At 42.3% G+C, this 19804-nt stretch overlaps 1 protein-coding gene across 1 annotated transcript in view; it reads right to left on the minus strand.

The window, feature by feature from the left end:
• Nucleotides 1–1890: 1890 nt before the first annotated feature.
• The window catches only part of SYNE1 (spectrin repeat containing nuclear envelope protein 1), a 461288-nt gene continuing 443374 nt past the window's right edge, over nucleotides 1891–19804 (minus strand). Inside the window, 7 exon segments of the mRNA XM_039220107.1 lie at nucleotides 1891–2844; nucleotides 10883–10941; nucleotides 12326–12418; nucleotides 13449–13661; nucleotides 15451–15579; nucleotides 16894–17094; nucleotides 19478–19689. Coding sequence (XP_039076038.1) covers nucleotides 2604–2844; nucleotides 10883–10941; nucleotides 12326–12418; nucleotides 13449–13661; nucleotides 15451–15579; nucleotides 16894–17094; nucleotides 19478–19689 — 1148 coding nt within the window. The 3' untranslated portion in view covers nucleotides 1891–2603.

Consider the following 19804-nt stretch of genomic DNA (forward strand, 5'->3'; position numbering starts at 1 on the left):
TCCTGTGTCCCCTTCCTCAAAAGAGAGGTAAGAGTGTGGGCTCTAGGCAGAGGTACCAGACTCATCTGTGGCTGGTGTGGTCCTCACTAGACTGGACATATCACCACCGGGGGAAAGCCATGGCCTTGTGGCTTCAATGCTTACATTCACCGGGACTTTCCACTTAGTTCTGTTCCAATGTTGGATTGTCTGAGTCTTCAAAAGTTTAATAGGAATGCAGCTCAGGCATCCCTCTGAGTGTTTCATAGGGGTTTTCAGAAAGGCATAAAAAAACTACCCTCAAGATTTTTCTTAAAACTGAACTTTTTTCTCAGTCCCATCGAACCCTTGTCCTCCATGATGGGAGATGCTTAGTGAGTCAGTGAATCCTAATGTGGGGAAGAGAAGGCTCTGAGGTCTCGTGGTGCTGGTCTTCTCCACGAGCAATGCCTCAGTGTGTGGCGATTTCCCTAACAGCGGCAATGCGTGTCTCTGGAAGGGCTGGACTGCTCCTGAGCAGGAATAGCAGGGGAGCGAGGGACGGGCGAGGCCCAGTCTCAGGTGAGGGTGCCCACAACTCCAATCTTGGCCACTGCTCACAGCTTTTCCAGAAGCAGGAAGATGGGAAACTGTAGCACAGGTTTCTCTTCTTTAAAAAAGAACAACTCAACTCTGATCTGTTCCCCGAGCAGGGTTCCATGGGGAATGAGACAGGAATAACCTGACAGTAGAAAGCAGAACAGCCACATGAGGAAAGTTCAGTAGAAGGAAGTCCTAAATAGAGTCCAACAGTGATCAGGAAAGTTTTCAGCGATTTGGTGGCTTGTGAGTTGAGTCTCGGGAGAGATGAGGGATGGGGCAGTGAGAAAACTATGGAGGTAAGACGGTACAAGGCAGTGCTGTTCAACAGTCAGTAGGGCTAACCTCACCTCAGGCATCCCAGGTGGTACGCCCAGAGATAGGAAGAGAAGGTCTTTGGTGATCCCAGGGATTGGGAAACCTAATAAACCTCAGGAACCTGAGCTGAGATGGCATTCAGGCTACAAATATCATGGAAACCACAGCAGGCAGTTTCAGGTAATTTTGAGTATCTCAGCTGGGTTTAAATTCTCCATAGAGAGCAGAATTTGTAAACGAAATAACTATATGAGTTAGACTGGTGCAAGTGGTGAGAGAAGTTGAGAGGGTAAAAGTGCAAATGTAAAAACTGTCTCTTCCTATTCTTCAAGGGACAGCAACCACGTCACCCCAGCAATTACTGTCATGCAGGAATATGCACCCCAGGCATCAGAGCTTTCCATTTTCAAGGGGAGCCTGAAACCTGGGCTTTATATAAACCCTCCTCTTCCAGTTATTAAAGGATGGATTAAAACACCACACGCATCAAACAATTCCACCAGGGCCAAGGTTTGGCAAGATCAGAAGGGCCGAGTAAAATCTTATTGTATTTGGAATTGAATGAAGAATGAAACCTGTATTTCTTCCAGTAGACAATGAAAATAGAAGGTTTTGGATAGAATAGGGATATGAACAAGAATGTTTTAAGAAAATCCACATGGCTGTTGTGCATCCTTAGGATGGTGTAGACATAGGGTCTCAGGAGATTAAATGGGGTTTCTTCCAACTGGCGAAAGAAGACAGAGAAGAAAGGGGGCTGAGAATGATGTTGGGGAGTAAGAGGTCAGGAGATATGATCAGCTATGGGAAGAGGAGGGGGAAAGGAAGCATCCAGAGTCCTTTATGTCTAAATGTGCACTACCTGTAATCATCCTCTTTCTTTAACATACACTTATGTTTCACTTTCACTCGTTCTGCAAAAACGATCATTTAGGTTGGACTCTGATAGGGGTCTGCTTAAATGGTAAATTTAGAGTCATTTCTCTAGAGGGAAGAAAGAAAGCACAGACAAAATATTTTATAGTATCTATAATCAATGCAAAGAAATCAATACAAACAAAACTTGGCTTTAGCAAACTGTACATACATAAATATCTTTTTTTAACTATAACATTCAACTTTTTTTTTCACATAAAGCCTTCTATACTCTTATTTATTACATCCAGTTTTTCTTTATACCTTTAAAAAAGTGCCTTTTAGATTTACAGCTTGTGCTTCTAAAGCAAAGGTTAGAACATCATGCCCCAAAGGAAAACAAGGTAAAAAGAAAGGTGCCATATAAGCTCTTAAAAATTGTATGTTACAAGGTTCTAAAATCTCTTCAGCACTGATTGGTTGGTAGATTGTTCGATGCCAACACGGCATTCAGGAAGAGTCCTTTATTGAATGGATGGAGCAGCACCGTGGGAAAAGCTGCCCAGTCTACTGAAGTCCTTGGGTTTGCACAGAATGGCCAAACTCATGCGTCCAGAGAACGTTGGAGGTCTTTAATCTCTTTAGTGCTGAGGCTCAGTTTCAAAGAAAATTTCTTCCCAACCTGTCGTCTCTCTGCTCTCCTCCTGTCATTATTTACCACCCCCCTCTGAAGCCATGATCTGCACACACAGGCTACAGAGGGAGGGCTAACGCTGCCCCACCGAGGGCATTCACCAAGATTCATGTCCTCTTTGGGCTAGTGTGGGATTCTTTTGGCCAAATCCTCGATACGCAGATGGCATCTGCCTGGTTCAGAGTGGAGGGGGGCCGTTTGTGTATCTGAGCATGGGGTGGAATGACCGGGCAAAGTTGTTGGAGAGGGCACAACTATAGTCTTCCTCTGACATTGGTACAAGGCAGGCGAGCCCGATGAGGAGCAGCAGGAGAAGCTGGAGTGGAAGAGCTGCGCGGAGGACTCTGAGTAAGAAAGCTCGGCCCGAACGAGCTGGCCGAGGCTCAGAAAGGGAGGAATCGGAGCCACCTTTTATGGACCTGAGAGGAGAATCAACATACATAACTCAGATATCTCAAATGCTAGACGGATGCTGCGTTTTGCTTCCTCCCCTTCCTGGAAGCTAAAGGACCATGCCAAACACAACCCAACCTGGCAATTAGCTGGCAGCCTTCTGCAGCAGGGGATCTCCCCACCACCACATGAAGAGTTACACTGCACTGATGAAAAACAAACATTTAGTCAGTCAACTAAAGGCAGCTCATTGGGTGCAGGTTCCACCCCTTAATTTGGTAAAACATTTCCCGTCCACGAAGATAACTGGCCTACACACGTTCTACCAGCATAGACTAAGTAGATCCAGGATCATTCAAATGTGGACATTTGATGCGGGCTGGTTTTGGTTTCAGAGTATCAGTAGCACCATCAGGCAAAATTAGCTGCTGTCAGAATCATACAAAGTATCCTGTCTGGCCATCCTGGATGGGCCGAAATCCATGCAGCAAGGCTAAGAACAGCCACCGCCATCTTGCGGAGACCCATCAGGTTTAAATAAGCCTAGAGCATATCCTGGTTTCATCTTGCACTGAATCAGCATCTGGCCCTGACCCAGGTGGGTTCCAAAGCTGTATGAACAAGATGGCAGCACAGCCTACAGAACACTGGTGTGGAATGACACAGATTCTAGGCCGATCCTCTCTATCACTGGCTCTGTGACTTTGGGAAATGGACACCGTTTCCTGAGGAGAACAGATTGTCTTCTTTCAAGCTCCTTCTAGACTCAAAGTCCCAAGTTTGCCTATCTTTTTTTTTTTTTTAATGTTTTATTTATTTCTAGGAGAGAGAGAGGGAGACAGCGTGAGCAGGGGAGGGTCAGAGAGAGAGGGAGTCACAGACTGAAACAGGCTCCAGGCTCTGAGCTGGCAGTCAGCACAGAGCCCGACACAGGGCTCGAACCCACGAACCATGAGATCATGACCTAAGCGAAAGTCGGACGCCTAACCGACTAAGCCACCCAGGCGCCCCCCAAGTTTGCCTATCTACTTCCATTTTTCCATCTGCCTTTAACTAGTGCATCAGAGATTAGGCATGACTTAAGAAAGACTGCAAAATATTGAATATGGAAGTAAGTCCTCGGTAGGATGCACTGTTTTCTCTTTGTGAGCATCTGTTAATGTCTTGTTTGGTTAGTGGTGGAAAAGTCACAGAAGGAAATGTTATTTACAAGAGGCATTTGTACACACACACATACATACACACATGCATGCATACACACACACACACAACACAGTAGGAGCAAAAAGAATGTAGGTACAGATGAGACACATCCTCCATACCTAGTATGAGTTCCCTAATGGTTATAATATCACTAAGGGTAAGGACACTGAACGTGAGGCCACTGGAGAAATATGAAGGTGGAAATACTATATTGGTTACTCTGTACAATTTTCTCATAAAAAAATGTTATGCTTCTAGCTATACCTTGTTAGCCATTCTGAAAACATCACATTCGTATCAGTGGGGGATAGGGAGTATCACCAAAGAAAATAAATGTTAAGATAAAAAGCAGTCATAATCCCCCTAAAAAAGGAACAGAGGGGGGCGCCTGGGTGGCTCAGTCAATGAAGCGTCCTACTTCAGCTCAGGTCATGATCTCACGTGGGTTCGAGCCCCACATGGGGCTCTGTGCTGACAGCTGGCTCAGAGCCTGGAGACTGTCTTTGGATTCTGTGTCTTCCTCTCTCTCTGACCCTCCCCTGCTCATGCTGTCTCTATCTCTCTCTCAAGAATAAAGAAAACATTTAAAAAAATTTTTTAAAAAAAGGAACAGAGGGAGTACTCAACACATTCTTATGATACCATGAGACATACATGAGACAAACAGATCGGCCCTGCAGAAGCCCCAAGCAGCCATGTACCATCCTGTGTTTCTGGTATAGTTCTTGCTGTGTAATGAAAAAACAAATCACTGGCCCAAACTGGGACTGAATTCTTTCCCAAAGTCTACAACTAATGGCTGTGTGACCTTGAACAACTCATTTCACCTCTACACATCAACTTCTTCAAACCCTTCAAATTAGATTAGATGGTCTTCCGACTTGGAAGTTCCATATTTTACACACTTTATGTCTTCTACTAACTGGTCGGTATAAAATAATCTACCAACTAAGAGGTCACAAGAGTTTAATCACCATCTAGTGGTCAAACTGATTAACTGTCCTCATGCTAAGAATGGTGAATTATTCCTAATGAACTGAATAAGAAAGGTTGTACATTTTGTAAAAATATAGAACATAAATGAAGTATGTCACCTAACTATTAGTGGAAGAAGGAAATAGAAAACTTCTCAAGATACCTAATTATAAAATACGCATGTGGAAATAAAGCCTCAGAGAATATCTAATCCACTTTCTAACTATGTAGGTAAGTGGCTAAGGAGAGTTAACACTCACTCTTCTAATTGCTGGGCAACACACAAAGCATTTACCCTATTCTCTCACTTAATACCATGATAGTCTTCCATGTGCTTGTTATCTATATTTTATAAATGATGAAAAGGAGACTCAGAGAGGAAGTAACTGGCTCAAGGTTATACAGCTAGCAAGTGGCAAAATTGAGATTTCCACCCTGAGATTTTTAACTCCCAGAACTTGGACTCTATGGATAGAGTAAATCATTGGCCCCAAATCACACAATTAAATGAAGAGCTCTAGCAGGAAGCCAGGGTTCCCAAGTCCCTGCTCTGCAAGCACACTCTCTGCAACATTTTGTTGTCTGGTGACGTGAATGAAAGTTGTCCATGTCACATTTATGTCACAGGTATCTCACGTGTAGAAGCAAAGATACTTGTATCTTAAAATATTGGGAGGTGAGTGATTTCCTCGTGTCTACAACAAATGCCTCTAATGATGAAGCCTCACAGATCAAGTCAGTCTGTGAACACAAGGGCATTGTGTTTCGAGGCAACTGTGCAATCTTGGGCAAGTAATTTAGTCTCTGGTCTTCATGCTTCTTGTTTGCAGAGACAAGGCGTGCATTGATGTAGGAAAATCGTTTTGGCTGTGACAGGTTACAAATTCAATTGTTGCCTTAAAGTGTCTGGAGAAGAATGAGATTGCTACCTATGAATTCAGGATTGAATTTTCCGTCAATGTATCTTTCCTTTGACCTGAAAATATGCCCTGGCACACAGCACTCACCACCTGTCACTGGATGAGTTACGGCGGAAGAAGAGAAGACAGCTTCACATTTCCTTATTATTCAACATTTTTTAAAAAATGAAGATTTCCAACTGAGTCTTTTTATTTGGAAGACATGGAAGGACATAAGTTATGGCCAAATTTATGTGTACAATTGATAATGCGATTTTTACACAGAGATAAATAGCCTCTGCTTGTCAATTATTATCTTCTTTTAGCAATGAAGCCAGAGATCAAGATCAAAACAAGGGCTGCACATTGACAAGTCCGCTCCTGGGAAAAAACTAGAAAGGTCACCATCTTTGGAACATGGGCTCGTGTATTTATATACTCTGTTGAAGGACATGGCACATTTAACAGCATCAGAGCGTTCTTTATTAAAATGTAATTAGTGCATGCCTTCTAATGTTGAAATTGCTAAGCTGGGGAGAAGTCATGGGCCAAGATAGGGACAAGGAGAACACACAGTGCTTAGTGAGCTTCCATGCAGCTGATTGCTCCTGGAAATGTTCACGTTATCTGCTGAGAAAATCTGCCACCCCCTGGGGTTTTCAACATGCCCAAAGTTGCCTCTTCTTAGGGTAAGCCTAGTACCAACAGGATAATGGTACCAGAGGGCACTTTTAATGTTCATCTGTTGACCTAAGATCACCTGTTTCAAGTCTTGGGAAATTTGACAAGGGAAAGAACAAAGAAAACTCATTAGTCACTCACCACTCTCCAATGGCCTTCTGGCACAAATGGATGCCAGCTGAAATTGTGTTTATAGAGGAAAAATGAAATGTGTAAACTTATCCAAGGAACTTAATCAATGGAGGTAGTTCTGTCCAGCCAAAATGTGCTTATTCTCTATGAGTAAATATTTATTTTATACTTTTCCTCACTCCCCTCACTCATTCCAATACTTGGGCAAAGACTTGCCCAGGAGTTGTTCCATCTCTTTCCCTAAACGCACGTAGTTGTGGGAGAAGGAAAAGAGGGTAGGGGAGAAGCAATATAGAACAACACAGCACACAAAATCAAGTATGACCAGGGAATGAAAGAAGCCTGAATAGCATGTACAAAGTATGACTCATCTCAAAGAGTTTACACAATCAAGAAGAATAAAATGAATTACTTGTGAGCGTAAATTATTTAAAGGCAAATGAAAAGAAACTCTCAATTCATTTTGTTACTTGTTACCTAACACTGCCAGGATAGTCATAGGAATTTATTCTGAGGAAATACCTGGGTTGTGTATGATCTTGCTGCCTGCTCTTATGTGAATAGTCTTTGTTCCTGGCACATGTGATAAGGAAGACAAATTTCCAGAATCAATTTAGGATTTAGGTCTTCTTTAAAAAAAAAAAAGAACTGGCTGGTCCAAAGCCATTTCAGACAGCCTGTGGTAGTCCAAGCCTCAGAACTGCTGTGTAAAGGATCTCATCCACCAATAGCCCTTTGGCAGAGTGAAGTGATTCACAAGCTAGGATCCAGAGCCAGGTAGACCTGATTCAAATCTTAAATCTCCATGCCTCTAATTCTCAGTGTCTTTGTCTGTACCATTGGGAATATAGCCATGCCCTAGGGGTGTGGTTAAGGGTGAAATGAGGTAACACGTATACAGTGCTTAGCATAGTGCTCAGGACACTTTAAGTGCTAAGTAAATGTCACAATTTTTCATTATCATCTTATCATCATTATGGAAGCAAAGGTGTGCTAACTTGTACCCATTGGGAATCAGCTGTACTCAGCCTTTTCTCCCAGGAAAATAGTCCTGGTTCATTAGAAGTACTTTCAAAGATGTGACACATTTGCCAAAGTGGCCTGACTTGTTCCTGAGAAACACTGGGAATGCATGCCTCAAAATATTAGAAAGAAAAAAACATGTTGAAGCCTCATTCTATAACTGCCCTCAGCTTTGGTGGCCAGCCTGCCCTAGAATTGAGGCTCTTTGAAAGCTATGAATAAGGGGATCCTCAGGGAGGGGCCTGACAGCAAAGACTTGAAAAAAAATTCTGTAAGAAACTGATTAGTGTTTACAGTGAAGTATTTACAGTTTTTTCTCCTCTCTTCCACTTTCTACTTCTCATTCCATCTCAGTCTTCTGTGAAGAAGGTGCTAGAGAGACCAAAGGTGCCCAAGGAAGTTTTGCATGTTAGAATTTTTGGTTAAATTTTGGAATGATGGCATCACTTCCCTGTATCCAGACTACAGAGCAATTCTTCCTTTGACTTTCTGGAATTTGGAGTTAAATCTTCCCATTTGTCAACTTCAAATAATCCACAGTAGAGTTTTGAAGACTTACTGGTGATTGAGTTAGACAATTTTAGGTCAAAAGTAGGAAAAAAAATCTGGCTGGGCCATCATAAGCCTTACTTCTTAAATCTCTTTAATCTAAAAAATTATGAAAAAAATAATAAGAAATTATGAATAGTTATTGTGAATGTATGCATGTTTTTCAAATGGTTATAATTTTTAAGGAGTCTTGCGGAGCAGCTTGTAGTTGATTTAGGAAATCTGTAGATTCTGAGACATTGTAGGTCTTTTAATGGCAGGAGCCATACAATATTAATTCTACAAGCCCAGTGTCTAAATACAGTAGATATACAGTAAATAATGGCATCAATCTATATGTAGGCCTAGAATATTACATAAGAGGACATAGACCAGTGGCCGTAACATCAAACTGAAATCATGCACAGCAGATAAGCAACTGTATTAACATCAGACCGTGAACAACAAAAACAGCATAAGAACTCCCTTCCTTCAAACTAATACCCAGTTTCTTCCACCTCTGCCTCTTTCCTCTCTTAGGAAGAATACATGTCTAAAATTTTCTATTACAGACTGCTGGGGTCAACATTATATGCTGTTTGTGCTTCTGCCATAGGCTTTCAAATTTGCTGGACCAGTGCAAGATCAAACACAAGGTATGCTCAAGTGTCATCGTAAAGGAACACCGTGACAGCCTGGATTATGAGTGAAGTTAATTCTTGCCCAACAGACTCCGCATTCCATTGTCGGGGTTGGGTGCACCCCAAACAGAAGTGCCAAGAAGTCAAGAAGTCCAAGAACGTTCAACCACAACCTGTCTGCCAAGGTGTTTGACGAAGTTTGCCATTCAGGTGTAGATCACTCGTATTGCAGCCCTTCTAAGTAGCAAAGTAAACACTGTGCTGTATGCTCAGAAAGATGTTAATAAACAGCGCTGGACAGAGCAGAGCTGAGAGGCACCTTGTGGGATGTCACAGTGAGAATGCGGCTGTCCCAGCTGCAAAGCCCTGTTAGGAGACATGTTGAAGCACTTGCTGCCCTAGGAAACGATGCCTTTGACATTTTCAGAAGACCTGTGCGACTGTCTAAAAGCACTGGGGGAGCAGACTGATGTGATACTGGGAAACCAAAAGGTGGTTGCTATTGGTATTGAACAATAACAGAAGAGCTTTTCCCCTTCTGATCACCATCGTCTATGTCAACCAAAGAATTCACCTCTGGTAACCTAAAAGGATTGCTATGGGGACAGTCCCCATCTCTGTTCTCGGCACCTCAGCAGTTTGTGGAGAAAAGATGGACAAAACAATGATCTGGCTATAGTACATGATTGGCTTTTCTTGTAGGGGACTAAGACAACATCAGAGCACTGGTAGAAGTCCATCATGATCTTCAAAACTCCTTGTTTTTCTCCATTCATATTTTATTATTGGTATTTTATTATGGACAACCCCCCCCAAAACTGTCTCCAAACCAAACCAAAGGGAATGAAAGAAAAAAAAAAAAACCCACAGTACAGTAAAGGGAGGCTTAAAACCAGAAAGCACATCAAAGTACGTTCTGCATTGCTTTGGCTGAGTAGGAATGACCAAATAAAATATCCAGTCCCTTCAGCACACAGCTGGAAAATGAAAACTATTACTCGGGAGTTGTTTACAGTTCTACACTTCCTCACCCCTCACCCTCCTTTCAAGAATTCCGATTCCAGCTCGCTGGCGAGAAGTTTCCAAAGGGGCAAACTACTTTAGCAGTGAACTGCTTGGGATTGGAATGAAAAAAATCAGCTCCAAAGACAGTGTCTTCATTTTTTAAAAAGTTGTCTGGAGGAATATGAACTGATTAGTGAAAGGGCAGGAGAGCACAGACATCACACCAACAACGAAGCAGGCGAAGCACCCGCTAACTGCGGAAACAACAGACTGTTGGAAGCCAGATGTAAAGTGCAGAGTGGCAGCTGTGAGTAGGCTTTCTGGACATTCCCGGGCAGGGGCACTGGCTGCCCTTGTTTCCAGGGGAAAAGAGCTTGCCAAGTGTCAGGAAGGTGAGTGACTGAGTGTGCTGGCAGAAGAGAAGTTTTAGGATAAGCGGAAGACAGAAGGTGCTTATAAGTCTTAAAGAATACCAAGTTAGGACTTGCCATTTTGAGATTTCAAAACCCACAATCTGGATAAAACATGAAAATAAAATAAAAAGCTGGGGATGTTAGTATATTTTATTCAGATCTGTGGGTTCTGTGAATGGTAAAATAATTCATTGATCTATTACCTGTCTTATTGTAAAATCTAGAAATAAAGAGGATGATGAAAGTCTGCCATGGGTCGAACGGTGGCTGTGCCATCCATTGCATGCAATCCTTACATGCACGCAGACTACAGAAAAGTACCAGAGGGCCTGTGTGTAGTTAGATAAAATTTTGATGGGATCCAAATGTTTTGTGCTCTGAGCTTTACTTATACGTCTCACTTAGAAAAATCTTTCCCAATTTAGTAGAGAAAGGGTGTGGAATGAAACAAGTAATTTTCGACTACCCTGAGGAAGACCAGTTAGAGGCCTCCCTAAATCATGGACAATTTTCATCATCCTCTTGAAGTTCTAGAACAGTGTGGAAACCAGGAGAATAAGGTACCTGCTATGTGGACTGTTGACAGAGGGTCCAGGCTGTGAGAGACTACATTTGCCTCGTGGCTGTTTGCAATGAACAGGGGTAAAGAAAGAAGAATGTTCAGTCCAGGCAAATAAAGACAAGCTACTAAAAAAAAAATAAACTAAAAGTGCAGCAAAGGAAAAATAAATCAAATGAAATGATCAGTACCCATGAAGTCAGGAAACTGGCTTTTCTTTTGTTGAAGAAGTGAAACAGATTCACATCTCTATCATTAGTCATGGAATAAACATAACTTGTGGCTCAGGGGTCCTCACTCTGGTGGGTATGGCTTCCCCTACTTCGCATGGTAGAAACACGAAGGACTCCACGTAAGCCAAGGATCTCTCTGTATTTACTTACGATAAAGTTCCATATGCCATGCCACACCATATTTTTTCGTCTTCTGGAACACTGAAACAGTATTAAAATCCTCGGTAGATAAAAATAACAATGGCAGTATGAGATTGTCCTTTGTAGAGAGAGGAGGCCCTGCTAGGTTGAATAAGGGCTACAATTTGACTCGAAAAGCCAGTATTCCTTCACATTCTTAAACTAGGATCTATAGGAAACTAGTGAATGTAGTAAAAAACAATCCTAAATAAGATAATAACATTTATCAGCATAGAACTTAAGTGTTTATAACAAACAAAAAGTACAAATGAAATCAGTATTTCTAAAAACTAAGGAAAATGGGATGGAATAAAAATGAATATAATCATAAAGCCAGACCAAAAAAAAAAAAAATAACAAAACAAAACAAGCTTCTAATTACACAGAGAAATCAAAGTATAGAGGGTAGCAGGGGCCAGATTCGTCTTTTGGTCCTCACAGAATGCCAGTGAGGCAGCCCCTCAAAGGCTTTGTAGGTGAGTCTTCTTGAGCTGTTGCCCCTTGGGGGGGCGGGCCAGCACAGTCGACAAAAACCTTCAGAACCACCTTCAGGAGCCTCTTTGCTTGAGAGTCAACAGAACCTCTGCTTGTCTCATAAATTCAACGATCTCAAGAGAGACACTCACAGTGTCGTCTGCTTCTGCCTGAGGCGCCCCTTTACACGGAACCTACTGTTTCGGGTGGACTGTGGTGGTGGTGGTTTGAAGGGAAGAGCCTCCAAAGAGACAAGGGAACACCACTCTAGCGATGGCCCTTGGAGCAAGAGAAGTAATTTGTCTCCCCATTCCGACCACACGTTGAGCCCTATTCTTTTGAAAACCACAACTGCTCTTTTCTATTCCTGAGTGCATGTGGGGAGGGCACGCGTCCTGGCTGAGGAAACAACTCTTCTCTGTGTTACTGTGATGACCCTCTTCTGTATGGGGACTCTTGCTTTCCCGGGGGGAGCCTGTGGTCCCTGTGGTAGGTGTGGGTACTCTCACTCCCCTGTGTTCCTTCCCATGGGCCGAGTGAAAATGACTGGTGGAAAGTTACCGTTCTTTGTCTGTTTGGGGTGCTTCTTCCTGACGTAGGGCTCACAGATCCTGAGGTGTCTAGTTCATCAGCAGAAGACCAGGAAGACAAGTCCTACATAGGAAACAGATTCTTTCAGTGACTCCACGTCCGAAAGCTGTGACGGCTTGGTAACACACAATGCATTTCCCAGCCCATCCCCACCCACCCGCCATAAAATCAAACCATTCCTTGTGGAAAACAGAGTCAGACGACTACAAGCACAGAACCTAATCTTCTAGTGGATTAGGCTTTCCCGGTCGTAAAGTTGATCCTGCTGGAAAATACCGGTATGGTTTGGCTATTACTATGTGGCTTGTGGCTTTACTGTTTCTCAGTGACATGGATCATAGAAATGAAGTAGGGGAAGAGAAGGAGGGCAAGGAATCTGTCTTTCGGCTACAGGTCTCTCAGGCCAGAGAGAAACCAATTCATCTGAGTTAGAAGTAAAAGATACTCCTGCACTGCTTTTGTAGTATTTCTTGCACTACTGTTATTCAGAGGAGATTGTGCTTTCGCATGTTTAGAGGAGGCTCAGGCGTTTGTGCGTTCACAACAGGATTTCACAACTGAATGTCTGACGTCTTATTAATCATCTCTGTACCTACAAATGAATTTCTCGAAACCAATAATACTACCACCATGTAGATTTAAGAAAAAATATAAAAGGCAAAGGAGCAGAGGACATTTTCCATGAATTAATTGCTGTCTATGTCAGGAGAATTCACACCTTCTACTGTTTGAATACAAAACTCATATGCAGCTACTGGTCATGATCTTCCGCAGCTGTGTTACCAAAAACATGTGAATTCTTAAAGAAACAGCGTAAAATACAATGTCACAATAGTGATGGTGAAAGGTTAGCGGTAGCAATTGCAAGACGGCTTTTTGATGTAACAGAATCAAAAGCAGTGCCCTGTTATAAAAGTTTGAGTCGCTTTTTTTTTTTTTTTTTTTTTACTTTGACACAGGACTCGTAAGAGCAGTGATTGAGAGCGGGCACTCTATTCTGACAAGTGCCACAATCAAAGTCCTTCTAAAAATGGATAAAGACGATGCTTCTTTGGTAAGGAATGCTACACAATGACGCCTGCTTAGAGCTTACCTGCTGACTGCTTGACATGTCTAATAACTTCTCCAGCTCCTTGATGTGACGGCTGACCTCCTTCAAGAGAAGTTTGAGCCGATTTCCAATCACATGCACTTTTTCTTTGGCTTCTAAACAGTCTGTGCCTTCAGCATTCACCAGTAGTTGGCAAGACATGTCTTGCAGTGAGGCCACTCTGAGCTGGGATTCCAAGAGCTCATGCCTTATTTGCTATGCATATGATAAGAAATATTCCACTAAGAATTTTTGATAGTTGAGGGAAATTCAAAAAGGGCAGGATGATCTCAGTTTAACTTAGTGGACAATTATACTTGAGTATCCGAATGCTGTGCTCACACCGGGAAGAATGGAGCAGCCCATGGATGCGGGGATAAGGAGTCTGGGTTCTAACCCTGCCTCTGCCAAAAATAGTCTGTACGGCCCCTGAACCCTTCTAATCTCAAGTTTTCTCATTTGTGATAGTGATAGTACTATTTCCTGCCTGGTCCACAGTGAGCATACTGGAAGGTTCAACTTGGTGAATATATGTGAAAGTGCTTAAAATAGAAAGTCTCACGCAAATGAGACATAACATGTTCTTTTAAACAGAAAGCGAAATATTAACATATAAATATAGCAAATGTTAAAAATTTTTTTCAGTTTATTTATTTATCTTGAGAGAGAGAAAGAGAGCAGGGAAGGGCCAGAGAGAGGAGAGAGAGACAATCCCAAGCAGGCTCCATGCTGTCAGCACAGAGCCCAGTGCGGGACTGGAACTCACTAACTGTGAGATCATGGCCTGAGCCAAAACCAAGAGTCGGGCGCTTAACTAACTGAGCCACCAAGGCGCCCCACAAGTATTTTTAATGATGTAATATTTTATACACATGTCTAAGTATACTCTGACAGTTATTCAAGACTTTTTTGAAAGGATATTATGAGTGATTCATCATTTACAACTAACGTCTGAGGTCAAAAGCCAGTAAAAATGCCGCTGCATAGCTATTTCTTCTTGGTTTCTAAGAACTTTATGGTACTAAATTGAAAGCTACCAATTCTGTTGGTTAGGTTAGTGAGTACTAAGTGTTGAGAAGTAACATTTTAAAAATACAGGAAACTACAAAATGCAAATCATTTTTTCCTAATGGAACTTAAATATACTTTTTGTCTTCTATGAAATCCCTTAAGTACACTTGTACATTATATTGTCCAAAGTCCTTTGTATAAGAATCTAGACAGAGATCCTGCAAATTTCTTTTTGAATTCAGTGCTAGAATAAGATGCTTTCTCCTTGAGAGCTGGTAGGTTTTCTTTTTGTTAGATAATGAAAATAACTTTTAATATTTCCCTTTTTGTCTTAGTTTTCACAAAACTTGGTGACAAGGAGACTGTGACATCTGGTACACTTAATTTCCTCTAAGAAGTCTTAACCACCTTTTTCTATTTTAATAGCTTTTTAAATTATTTTCTATTTTTTTTAATGTTTTATTTTTGAGAGACAGAGCCCAACATGGGGCTCGAACTCATGAACCACGAGATCATGACCTGAGCCAAAGTTGGACATTTAACCAACTGAGACACCCAGGCGCCCCGGTTTTAATAGTTTTAATGTCCATAAAAGTGAAATTTAAGCCACCCAATATACTTTTACTTTTACATGCAGATGTAACAAATACAATTTGAATTAAAAACAAGTATAATTTGCCAAAGATCTGCTTTAATAAATACAACCTACTAAGATGAGGAACATGTAAGATCTCTACAATTGAGCCAATTTCTAGAGCTGGTGGAGGTCATCTTCTATAAGCATGTTTGCCTCACAAAAATCGGAAACCATGATGAATAAAAAAGCGAACATTGGAGACTGGTATGCAAAGGTAAATATATATAATAAATATATTCTATATTTTGTAGCTATATATATATTATATTTATATATAATCACTTAAGTTCTTCTTCTGAAAATGAAATGGATTGCTGCTAACAATAACCAGAGGCTGCGGGAGCACACGCATCTTACCAGAAGCTGTTTGTGATGGTCCTGAAGCGACTCTGCATCCTGGTTAGAATCAATAGGGACAATTTCATTTTTCCTTCTGTCGATGTTCTCCAGCATAAGAAGCAAACTGTGACTCATTTCATGGAAATCCTATGGGGGGAAATAACACGGAGTATGAAACAATCTTAATATATTTTTCTCTCCCTCACAGCTTAAATTTCCATTCTTTACAATTGCTACCGCTGGCCAAGATGCGCTGGAGTTAAGATCTCATACACGACTCCTTTCTGAGGAAGGCATGGGTGCTGTTAGAATGGTCTGCAATCACAGGCTCACCGAAAGCATCTAGTTTGTTATGTGAGGGAGATCTAGACATAAAGAAAAACCGGCACCAAATACTCAATGACTGCACTGTTTGGAAGGGAGCAGCTCTGCTCCCCTCTCTTTTCTCTGTATTCAAACCTCCCCTCTTGTAAGACTTTAATCCAATCCTGTATAGCCTTCATTCATCCATTCGTTCATTCATTTAGTCAATGTTTAGTCACTGAAGACCTCCTATGTAGATGGCACTGGACTAGGAGGGGGTGCGGGGGGAAACAACAGCTTAGGTACCTGCTTTCAAGGTTTTCTTGGGGCACATACAAACCTGGAAAGAAGGATTCCGTTGTGCTCAGAATAGAAAATACTCCTGGCCAGGACCCACAAGGTCCTGCATGATCTGGCTACTGACCATGTCCCTGATCTTTCTTATCACTCCCTGCCTCTCTGACTACGTTCTGATCACACCGGCCTCTTTTCTGATATTAAAGACACTAAGCCCTTTCCTGCTTCAGGGACATCCTGTTGGATCTGTCTCCTTCATGGCACTATCCCTCCTGTGTCAGCTCGAAGATTCATAGAAATTTCCTTACCTCTTTCCCAAAATGGCCTTTCTCAGTTACTCTTATCATCCACACCTGTAAGCATCTTGATGAAGCATTTATTTGCATTTTTATTGTTTGTCTTCTGCAACAAAGTATGTATAGACTGTGGTGTGTCCTGACTGCTCTGCACAGTTTCTGTTACAGAGAGGGCACTCCTCAAATACTTGTGGTAGAATGGATAAGTTAATATTTGTAATGCTCACTTTCATGTTCAGGAAATGTCTGCCAATGTGCTCAGTAAATATCTGTTGAATGAATGAATGAATGAATGAATGAATGAATGAGTTGGGGCTGAGATAAACTTGTGGGAATAGTCTTTTGTTAGCTGGATAAAAGATGGGGTCCAGCTGCTTGAACTCCTGTTCAAATGTACAAATCCTCCAGTATGATGAATTGTTTGGGCACAAAGTGATCGTATTCCAAATCCTGACTTTGGGAAGTAATTGTGTCCCTGAAAGTGACCTTGATAAATCAAGTCATGGACTCAGCTGCGCTGGAGATGTGTAACTCTGGAGCATGACCCGCCCAAAGCCCCGCGAACCTGACACTGCATCAGCGCGTCCTGGAGCAGGCCCCGCCACTCTTCCAGCAACAAGCACACATGGTCCCAGCGCCCGTTCATCTGGGACAAGCGATCTTGCAGATCCTGGCTTTTCTCACTGCCGGTCTGGGTGAACTCGGGGCTGCACAGGTTGATGGAGAGGATGATGGCTTTGCGGTGGTCCACCGCCTTCTGGAGCTCCTAAAAAGAGAAAGGAGAACAACCAAACAAAGAAAATGACAATGAAAACACGTAATACATATTTTAAGACCTTAGGAAATGCTTCACCCAAATTAAAAGGTCCACTAATTAAAACCGCCCTTAACAGAGTAGCTAGATAGGGTGTAGTCGTGCCCATCACCGAGGACGACACTGCGGTCAGAGGAAATGGATTAGATGCATATTTGACAACTTGAATGGATCTGCAAATACAAAGTAGAGTGAAAGAGTCAGAAACAGAACAATGTGTGTAGTACAAGAGCATTTATGTGATCTAAAATGCATGTGCACACACACAAATCCATGTTTTTCGTGCATATATGAACCAATAATTTAGTAAGAATACTCATGAAGTATTTACAAATGGTTGCCATGGGTTTCAGGAATGGAGATTAAAAAACAGTGGGGGAAAAAGATAAAATAAGCCAAATTAAGAGGAACTTTGCAGGAAGCATCAATGACCCTGTGCAATGAACTAAGGAGTATGATGAACTCAACTCACATCACAGGAGTTCAACAATAAGACAAGACAAACCCAGACTCGGCTCCAGGAGTTCTGGGCAGCAGGAAAGGTTCTAGCACAAGAATCCCATTTCACTAGACCAATGGTACTCACAGTTGTGTGCAGAAGAATGAAATGGGAAACTTGCTAAGAAAGCAGATTCCCAGGCACTAGCCTCCAGCTGTTCTGATGCAACAGGCCCAGATAGTGGCCCACAGGTTGAGATCTATGCTTATGTCAGAGGCCACATTCTTGTAATGGCAGAGAATGGACTGGATATTTCAACAGCTAACCAATTTAGTTTGAGTTCACAAAAAACCAGGCACCTGGATTTGCTTTATGCATTTCCCACACATATGCAACTATTCTAAGAACTCCTGCAGCACATAGTTATGCATTAATAATTCAATATCTGGGTACTGTTTAAACATCCCCAGATTATTTTAGGGTCAGCGGGCCTGCAAATCACATCTACTCAGACTACGTTTTCTTCTAAGTTCTCAACATTTCTGTCATGTCTCCAGATTGTCTTAACTTTTTACTTTTCAATAGATTCTTAAAATGCAGTAAATAATATTATGAGATCAAGAGATACTGTGGAAAGATACTTGGTTATTCCACAGACTGATCCTCGGTAAACAGGCAGGAAGGACTGGGAAGGCATGCAGAGGGTGGCTTATTCTTATCATACAAGCTGACTTTCAAGGTCTCGTTTCTCCACCCTAATCTCACTTAGGTCTCAGACTCTGGCCAACATTTTCTTCATCAGCTTATTAAGGGGTATGGTCATAGCACACACTGCCTTACATTTTTCCAGAGAGGAACTAAAACAATTTAAGTAGAGAAAAGTGCATCTTATAATCCAGATAATGGAAATCACATCAACCATCTGATGCTTCATCTGGAAGCCGATGGGGCTAGTTCGGCAGCTGATCTATATGAAGAAGTTTGAGCAGCAGTGGGGAAGATACAATTCACCATTTGAAACGTTAAAACAGACAACAACCAAAATAAGCCACAAAATCGTTGCCCCAAAATAAGTAACGTCCATGAAACTGGAGACACAAAGGCAGCACGCTTAATCGTTGAACATGGAGAGCCTGGGTAACTCCATTCTGAGGAAAAGCACATCTTGAAGTTCTCCAAACAAAATGAAAGGACTGAAGGAGCTATTAAAAAGAAACCAAGCTCTCAGACCACAGTATCCTTCCAAACGTCTCCACATATTAATGCATTTCAAGTGTTGTGCTAAGAAGGGCCGTTAAGACCTAGAGACGGAGCTAAAGCACATTATCCTGGGCACTGCATCCATCCGGGCCAAAACCAAATGCCCGGGCCAGGTGTTTTACCATAATTACCCCCACAGTTTTGTTTTGTTTTAGTCATTTCACTGCAAATTGCTTCTGCCACCACTATAATCTAGTTCAGATGTTCTGCTGATTCGAGAATGTCAACCAATTTCAATAGGTCTCTACAAACTCACAGAGATATGATCTTGGAGATGAAACCATTCTAGCTCTAGAGTTAGGCTTGCAGGAACCTGGTCATTTTGTATTTCCTTTGAAAGAGGTTAAATGGTTCCCTGGGTGTTTTAATTGGTCATTTCTTAGGAACCAAGTCATTAAAGTCATACGTGGTTACTTATAGGGGGGCTAGTTCTACAAGGTGGTCCTTCCAAACCTTCTCTATAAATACAGATTGGGGGTGGCTCGGGGAGAGGAGAGCATTCATGCTCATCTCTGTTCACAGCTCCCCTGCTGCTAGGTGACAACAGACCAGCCAGGGCTGGTGGCTTCCTCAGACCCGGCATCCCATGCGGAGGCTTTTGGTCTGGCCACTGTGGGAAAGGCCAAGGGCGGCTACCTTGAGTTTTTTGATTTGGAGCTCGATCGCCTGGATGTCGGTGCTGAGCTCCAGGTGCTGGAGCCGCTCCAGCTCTTCCTCCGTCTCGCCCAGCCAGGCCCAGATGTTGTTCAGGTCAGAGTTGAACTGCTGCCACTTCTGCAGGTTCTGTTTCATTCTCAGCTCCTTGCTCAGGGCCTGAGCCTGAAGGAGCTCCCATCGGTCAATCACACCTGGCCGGAAGTGACAAACACAGAACAGGGAGCTGTTTTTCTCCATGCAGAATGTTTAGGAAATGCATTAAACATACACTGGTGGCTAACTTTAAATGGCAACAAAAAGAAAAGT

This window comes from Hyaena hyaena, unplaced genomic scaffold, assembly GCF_003009895.1.
Source record: "Hyaena hyaena isolate Hyena2069 unplaced genomic scaffold, ASM300989v1 scaffold_860, whole genome shotgun sequence".
NCBI classification, from domain to species: Eukaryota; Metazoa; Chordata; class Mammalia; order Carnivora; family Hyaenidae; genus Hyaena; species Hyaena hyaena.